Source organism: Oryzias latipes, chromosome 18, assembly GCF_002234675.1.
Source record: "Oryzias latipes chromosome 18, ASM223467v1".
NCBI classification, from domain to species: Eukaryota; Metazoa; Chordata; class Actinopteri; order Beloniformes; family Adrianichthyidae; genus Oryzias; species Oryzias latipes.
In genome coordinates this window covers 26,198,579-26,207,249 of record NC_019876.2, presented here as the reverse complement: position 1 = coordinate 26,207,249, position 8,671 = coordinate 26,198,579, and the positions used below count along the sequence as shown (strand labels likewise).

Genomic DNA, 8,671 nt, shown 5'->3' with positions numbered 1-8,671 from the left:
GATGTGCTTGAGTTGGCTGGTGGAATGGATTTTGTTCTGGTGTGCCGTAACTCATAACTTGGGGAGTAAACACACCCTTCAATGCAGTTGTGTTTGCTCCGCCCACCAGTTACGGATGTGCTACTGGCATCAGACGTCTGACTGTGTGTCCGTGTTTCTGCTCCTAGACAACATCGACGAGGCCGAGCGTCAGTGGAAGGTGGAGTTTCACCGCTGGTCCTCCTACATGATGCACTGGAAGAGTCAGTTTGACCACTACAGCAAACAGGAGCGCTGCGCCGAACTCTGAGAGGCTGAGCGCCGCAGTCGGCCCTCCAGAGCCCCCCCCCCCAGTCTCGTCCCATCTCAAACACACACACACAAACCCGAGCGACGCTCATCCTTATTTATTTTTATTTATTGTATCGATTAAATGTTGTCCGTCTGGGTTTGTGTGTGTGTTGTGCAGGGGGGGGGCTACAGAGGGACTCGATGCAAAGGGTAACAGTGGCTCATTACCTCGTGTGCGAGTGTGTGCTGGTTTTTCTGTAAACACTCCTGTTCATGATCGTCTCATCACGGTTCTTTCCAGAATAAATCAGGGTTTGCTTCTTTGTGTTCAGAGTATAAACTGTTCAGGACCACGACCTCCATCAGCGCCGCAGGCTTCGCTCCGTCACTGTCGCGCCGCCGCTCTTCCCGCCTCACCCGTCGGCGTTCGGACCAACCGCCGGCTTTCTTTACGCTCACTTTGGCTTCCGGCCAAACTCAGACTGCGCGTGTTTGTGTGTGTGTTGGTGCCGTTTATCATGTCGAAAACACCTGCCATGTATTTCACCAACATCCCTTCTTCGTCCGTCTCGTTCTGCCTCCTCTTCCTCTCCTCCCGTTCGTCTGCCCGTTCTCCCCCTCCTCATCTTTTGTCCCCCTCCCCTTTCATCTTCCTCAGTTTTTCCTTCCCTCCTTTCATCCTTCCTCTAACCCTCCCAAGCCTTTGTTTACGCCCTTTTTCCCATCCTTTTAACTCCTCCAACTCCGTGCTGCTTCTGCTCTCGCCATCCTTCCCCATCCACCACCCCCCCCCCCTCCACCCGCCGTTCTCCTGCGCTCTTGTTAGCCTAATGGAGGCAGAGTAATTCACTCAGCGGCAGATAATGTGGCAGAGCGCTGGCTCAGCCTCCGGCTCGCGGCCAACGCGTCGTGACGGGTTGATGGAAAATGAAACAGAAAAGGTAGAGAGCAAGCGGTGGCGGAGATGAGGGGAGCTAACAGAGAGAAGGAGGGGGCGGAGATATGATGGAGAGATGAGGCGACAGAGGTGTACGTGGTTGCATAACAGCAGAGGGGGGAGTCTGCAGCATCTGAATGTGGCACTGACAGCAGAGGTTTTCAAACAAAGTTTCGCTCTCTGCTTCCACACAAAGCTCTGCACTCCTCTTTTCTGACCTTTTTACAACATGAAGTCTTTATTTGCATTCTTTTATCACGCCCAACTTTCTGTTTTTATTGTGGCTTAGACTCGGTCACTTCAGCTCTTGTTTGCAAAACAATAAAAAACTGATTTCTACACCGCCTGCGCCCCCTGGTGGCTAGTTACTGCACTGTTATGGTCCTGAATTCATTTGTTTCACACGCAGACATACAGGTTCGTCTTACTTGTGCTTAGTTGTCATTCTGCAGCATCTTCAGAAGTATTCCTGTCTCCTGGTGTGACTGCATCCAGATCATTAAGAAGAATCTGTGCAGATCGCAGTGGGACGAACAGGAGAGCCAATGGTGTACCGGAAAGACGAAACCCAAACAATGGCCTGAGTTTATGTGTGTCAGAGTCAGTTCCTGCAGGGGAACTTGGGGTCTGAGTCTGGATCGGGTTCAGTTTGTGATTTAAATGCGTCTGTCAGCATGTCGAGCTTCTGTCGCTGGCTGCAAGTTGATCAAAAGGTCTTGATGTGGAGTAAAGATTGAAGTTCGTGTCTCCTCAAAGGGGGGAATGCATGAAAGACAGCTCCTCCAGCCCCGTTCATCCAGTAGAAAAGCCCACCTGAGCGCCGCCTCTTCCTGTCCAGCCCTCTGCATGTTCTTCATCCTCAGTGCATCCTGCTGAACTCGGACTGTTACTTCCTGTGAAATTTGTACTGTTCAACTATTAACCCATAAATGAATATATATAAATATATATATATATATTTAATCTTAGTGATGTTTGATGTTAGCAATAAATACATTAGTAAAGGAATATATTTAATATTTAAATACAGTAAAGTTGAAATCAGCAACAAGGACTGATACAGTGGTGTTTTCAAAGCAATATTATTCAGAGTATAAATGAACTACGAGTGCCATAAAAGCTGAAACCCTTCGTATTTTTCTGCCTTGTCGTTGTTGGTCCCAGTGTCGATGACTGTAAACACTGAAGGCTTCTGCAGCTTCCTTCTCTGTCGCTGTGTATCATGAATGCTGGTTTGACGACGCTAAAACATCACAAATAAAGACACCCTGCTGCATCCGTGCATTCCGAGTCTTTATTAAGGGTCGCAAGGACACAACCCTCGCTACCCAAATCTATAAAAACGACACAAATCTGTTTAAACGGTAAAAGTTTGGAAATCAATGACAAACTTTTGAAAAGTCACGCACAGTTTTATTTTGAAAACGCTTTTTTTGTCTATATTGGAACTAATGGCAACACATTCACATGTATAAGATACAGGTTGATGGCATAGACAGTGTTAATATCAGTGAACAGTTTGACCCCTCCCCCCTCGTGTTCCAAACAGGAAGTACCTGCTGGCTCCAAGAGGCCAAAATCCCACAGACATTCACTCAGTCCTCTATTGGTCAGGATAACCATCCTAACTGTGATACCTATTTCCTAACATGTTCTTGCTAATCTTAATTTTTCTTCATGATAGTTTTTGTTTATCCCAAGTTATTCCAGTTATAAACCGACCAATCAGACGCCTCAGTAAAAGCATGTGGTGCCCGCTGGGCCACACCTCGTACGTTTGATTGGCAGATTCTCCCGAGCCGCATTCAGTGGACCTAGAAACGTGACTCGGACCAATCACTGTCGTCTGGCTCCAAATGGCAGAATGCGGAAAAATGGCAACTAAATTCCTTTCCGGAGCCGGAAACAAGGCATTTTTTATGGGTGATGTCACACTTCCATCTTCATTTACAGTCAATGGAAGAGGGTCGCTGGCAGGGGCGGAGCTGCAAAGGGTAGAATGCCACCCACCCACCCACTTGCCCCATAATATTTGAGTCAATATGGGTATATTTATAGTTGTTTTATTTTTAAAAATAATAATACACTGTTTGAATTACGCCTTTTTTGATCCTTTCATTTAGAATAGCCGTCCTCTCTGTTCCTATTTACCGCCTCAACAAGGACTTCTGCCCCCCTCATGCCCCACAAATGTTCTAACTCCACCACTGGTTGCTGGTTCAAGTCCAGACCTGGCAGGATTACACCTGGAGGGGGCAGATGCTTAGCAGTTTGCCCCAGAGGTCCTGTTGACCCCAGTGGCTTCAGCAAATGAAGGGTTGTGCTGGGCGTAAATAAACACATTACTTTAAATTCACGTAAATGTCTAGTAAAGTACAGAATAAACTAATTTCGTTCAATTGGCCTGTTTCAGGCCTGTCCCGGGTGTACCCCGCCTTCGCCCAACAGGCTTCGATGTAGCAGGTTAAGAAAATAGATGTATGGATCGCCTGTTCTAGTCTATTCCCCACATTAAGCCCCGCCCAGTTCCTTCTGTCTTGTTTTTAGCATTTTTCTTCCTGTCACTGAGAGTGAAGAATGCAAAAAATAAAGCCTGTTTGTAAAGTGAACTAAGTTTGAAGTGCTTGTTATTGGACTTTGGATCACATCTATGCAGTTTGATCATATCATTTTATTCTCTCTATAGGTATAATGGGGGAATTAGAAAAAGGACAGAAACGTCCAATTTAAACAGTTGCTACTAAAAGTTTTAAAACACAATTTGATCTTTTTATTACAATTTTTTTTGACAAAAACAGGAGATTTCTTAGCTTTGAAGGCTTTTGTTTAGCTAAGCCAGCCACAGATCACAAAGAATAAAACTTACACGACTTCAATTTAATGTGTGGCTCATATTCAAAATAGTAGAAACATTAAGAACAGCTGTGTTAGTTCCATGGTAACAGTTCTTTTTAAGTCCAGATAATGAAAAAAGAAAAAGGTAGTTAGTCCTGATCGGCTTCATGCAAAGTCTTCATCAGTTTTTGAGGGTTGAATGAATCAACAGCCAAACTTTTTCTTCTTTTTTCAATGCATACACAGCTTTTTAACTCTGCAGATGATCCCTGTCCACTGTTACACACATGGAACCTAAAAACCGGGAAATGTTCTCTTTGAAAAGCAAAATATGCAGATTTTTAGCAGAATTAGTCTTTGACCCAGAGTTTAAAAGACAAAATTGGTGAGCTATATATAATTCATCATTTCTGAGGTGAACTTGTGTAAAAAGAAATCCCATCATGAGAGAAACTTGGAGGTTTTCTGGTCATAGTGGCCTTCAGAACCAGTTTAAGGGCGAGTTTGTAATAAACACTGCCCTCTGCTGGCTCAAAACCAAAAGTGGTTGCAGACCACGACTTTTCATTGGTTTGGTCCAGCAAGTTGAGAAGGATTGTTTGCTTAAAACGAGTTAAATTGTGTTGTGGACACACAGACACTTAAAGAAAGTGTCCATTTTTATCTCTAAACCTGAAAGGTTTGTGGTGGAAGCAAATCACCAGGGTCACAGATAAACTGAGCCAATCTGAACATTCAACAGCATCCTCCCACAAAACCTGGTGGCCAAGTTGGAGGACCTGGGACTACCGCGTTCAACCAGCAGCTTCCTCTCCGGTCGCAGACAGAGAGTCAGAGTGAGACATCATACATCCACTGCACTAAGCCTTAGTACCGGCTCCCCCCAGCGTTGTGTACTGACTCCTCTGCCCTACTCCCTGTACACGTACGACTGCTCACCTGCCCATCACAGCAACAGCACCGTAAAGTTCACTGAGGACACCACAGTGGTGGGGCTCATCTACCCACAGAGATGAGGTGGAACGGCCGACAAAATGGTGTTCAACCAACAACCTTCGCCTCAACACATCAAAGACCAATGAAAATGGATGTTAAGTTTCTGAATAATGTGGCTGAGGAGGAGTAGGTAGATGATAAAGAGCAGGGGGCCCAGCACAGAGCCCTGGGGAACACCTGTAGTGACTGGAGCCCTACAGGTGATTTTAGTGGCATGAACTGGGTGAGGCCTAAAAGATAAGAATGGAACCAGCTGAGGGGTAGGTTGGTGATGCCAATATGGGAAAGTCTGTTCATGAGGATGGGGTGGGAGAAGGCGTCAAACGCTGCTCTCCAATCTAGCAGGAGGAGGATGGAGACTGAACCGGCGTCTGCAGCAAGGAGGAGGCCATTTGTGATTTTGCGGAGGGCTGTTTCCGTTCTGTGGAGGGGACAGAAACCAGGCTGGAGCTGTTCAATTATTCCTGAGCATGGAGTTGAGCGGCAACTGTTTTTGCAAGAATATTTGAGATGAATGGGATGTTTGACATCGGGTGGAAATGGTTGAGGTTGGAGGCGTCTGAACCAGGTTTTTTTAAGTAGGGGGGTGACACACTGCTGATTTGAGAGCAGTGGGAACTGTTCCAGTCTTGAGGGAAGCATGAATGATGCTGGTGATCAGTGGGGACAGAGAAGAGAGAGTAGCCATGACCAGAGCAGTGCGTATTGGATCAAGCTGTTGGATTTTTGGATGAGTTCACTAATTTGATCAAATGATGGTAGGTTAAAAGTAGAAAATGGGCAGACTAGGCCAATCAGAACAGGGGGGGACCGAATTTAAACTTAAGGAAGGTTTAAGTTCCTGATGAATATCCTCAATTTTAGACATAAAAAATGATGCCAGGGTGTTACAGAAATGTGAGGAGGGGGGTGAATTTAGGCATGTTGTTTTTGAGGGAGGGGAAAAAAGGGCTCTTGTGTATATAAGCATTTCCGTAGCATAATTAAAAATAAACGTCAATTCCAGAAAGGCTTTTTCATTTTCAAAATGAAGCTGCATTTGCTGACTCAAAAATAAAAGGAAAAAGCAATCCGCCAAACCGCTCATTCTGTCACTTAATCAAAATGATAAAGAAAATTATATTTGACATTTCATTTTCAAAAAGGTCTCTGGTAAATGTGTAACAAGATTCAATTAGAAATATCTAATTTGACAATTAAAATGGATAAACAGAAATGCTTTTTCATTTTCACAATGTAACTGCATCGCTTGACTCAAAAATGAAAGTAAAAGTCCATCCTCCAAAAGCTTTTTCCTTTTCTACTTCAGCATCGCTCATTCTGTGACATAATTAATGCGAAAATGCAAAGGGGGAATTGCATTTTCGTTTTCACATACCCCTCGCAAAAAGTGAAGCATAATTCAATTCCAGTCAGCCTTTCCAGGAGGGAGGCAGGGCGATGACGTTATTGCTCACTCAGTGTGGCCGGCTGGATGCTCCACGCGGGCCTAACATGTCTCTGAGCAGAGCAGCTGGACCCGGGGCTTCCTGTTAGCGGGCAGGGGAGGGTACTTTGTCTATACGCTCTGGAGGAGGCTTCGGACCCCAGTCTGTCCAGCTGCTCGGTGTGAGAGAGCTGCCGGACTCAGGTGAACCGTGTCTCTGAGCAGAGGAGCGGCTTTGGGACAGACTCCTGAGAAACAGTGTAAACAATCATGTGAATATGTGTTTTCAGTCATGTCCAGACAAAATAAAGGCTGATGTTATTCCCTCATTTATATGTGTGCAGCAAAGATGCAAATTGCGGCATTGCCCGTGTAACCGGATCACTTCTGCTTTGTGTTTTAGGAAGTCAAAAGATGTCGGGACACAGCAGCACCTTTGGAGACCACCTCCGTTTATTGCGTATCTGACAATTTTCCAAAAATAAAATACAAACCACAGTGTTAGCATCCCGTATTAGCTCCTACATGAGGGTGAGAGGTAGAGGGACCACAGGAAATTCTTATACTGAAATAAACAGTTGACATCTACAAAGGTTTTTGCATTTTCATAACAGATTCCAAATAATAAGAGTATATGGGACAATAACTATCATTACAGGACACCCACCTCTCCCGCTGGACAATAAAACAAAAAGAAGAGCGGTGTCATGGCCTGTAAGCTACTCCCTCCTCCCCCTTCTTTCCTGTGTTGGACGCGACCAGCTGGATCCACTTACCTCATCTACACCTGCCTTCATAAGCTCCTCCAGGATCATCAGCCGGTGCCAGTTCGTTGTTCCTCCTATGGTGCATGGTCTGGTCAGCTCATGCTTTTGACTCACGTCTTGTTGCCTCATGCTCATGGTTTTCTCTCGCTCTGCTTCAGGACTATAAACCTGTTGGATCCTCACCTGGTCGCTGTCCTCCTACGCTGCTGTCACGCCGCCTCAAGAAACCTCCAGCCAGCCACCTCTCCTCGCCTTGGTTCAAGCCTCGCCTACGCTGCTGTACCCCCTCAAGGAAATTCCACCTCAAGATTCCTCCAGCCTGCCACCGCCCTCTTCCTAGGGAAAAACCTGTCAAGATCTGGTTCTGATTAAATCTCTTGAAACTTACCGTTGAGTCCTAGCCTCCTTCCGGGTTCCAGCATCTGGGTCATTCTGAACTCGCGTCCGAATCATGACAAGCGGTAAAGCAAGCACCAAACGTATAAAAAGAAAAACAGCGACACAACCCAACACAGAATACAGGGGGCAAAAAGACTTAGGGACAGCCAGTATTTTGTGTAATTAAAATGAACAGATCACGTCCTGTTACACCTGCATAGAGTTGATGTTCATCCAGCTCAGTGCACTTGTGATAGAAGGTTGTAACTGGAAGGTCATGAGTTCAAATCCAGGCCGAGTCATACCAAAGACTGAAAGAAGAAAATGGGACCCAGTACCTCCCTCACTCAGCATTAAGGGGTTGGATTGGGGGATTGAACGGTTCCCGAGCGTGGCTGTGTCTGCAGCTCACCGCTCCCCCAGGGCATGGGTCCAATGCGGAGAACAAATGTCACACACCTACGGGACTTTAAAGTTAAACGTTTTCAGTACCTATTAGCTTAATCCCAACCCTGCTTCCGGGTCCGTTCCGCCAAAGAATGAAGCACTGACCGCACGGAATTAAAAAAATGATGAGCGAACAGGCACTTAATAATAATCATTGCAACAATAAAATCACATTTAGAAGATCGTCTCCCGCTGGATTTGCTGTTCAAAGACAGCTGCAGCCACAGAATGAGCGATGTCGAAGTAAGAAAAGGGAGAAGCCTTTTGAAGGATTGATTTTTATTTTTGAGTCGTGTGATGCAGTTACATTGTGAAAATTCAAAAAGCATTTCTGTTAATCTATTTTAATTATCAAAATAGAAATTTCTAATTGGAGAACTTTTTGAAAAGGAAATGTCAAACACCATTTTCTATATCATTTTGATAAAGTGACAGAATGAGCGGTGTTCAAGAAGAAATATAAAAAGCTGTTTGGCCGATTGATTTTTCATGTTATTTTTTAGTCAACGAATGCGTTTTCATTTTATTGCTGAAAATTGCAGTGGATAATGCACTAACCGTTGGATATTGTCATGTGTTACATTAGTTTTTTAACATATTCCAATTCGTAAATGT

The 8,671-nt window shown here is 45.0% G+C and overlaps 1 protein-coding gene across 1 annotated transcript in view; it reads left to right on the top strand.

Moving 5' to 3' along the window:
* ache (acetylcholinesterase (Cartwright blood group)) overlaps positions 1 to 2,483 on the top strand; it is a 58,647-nt gene extending 56,164 nt beyond the window's left edge. Inside the window, exon 9 of the mRNA XM_023949005.1 lies at positions 168 to 2,483. Coding sequence (XP_023804773.1) covers positions 168 to 289 — 122 coding nt within the window. The 3' untranslated portion in view covers positions 290 to 2,483. The remainder of the gene's footprint in view (positions 1 to 167) is intronic.
* Positions 2,484 to 8,671: the final 6,188 nt, after the last annotated feature.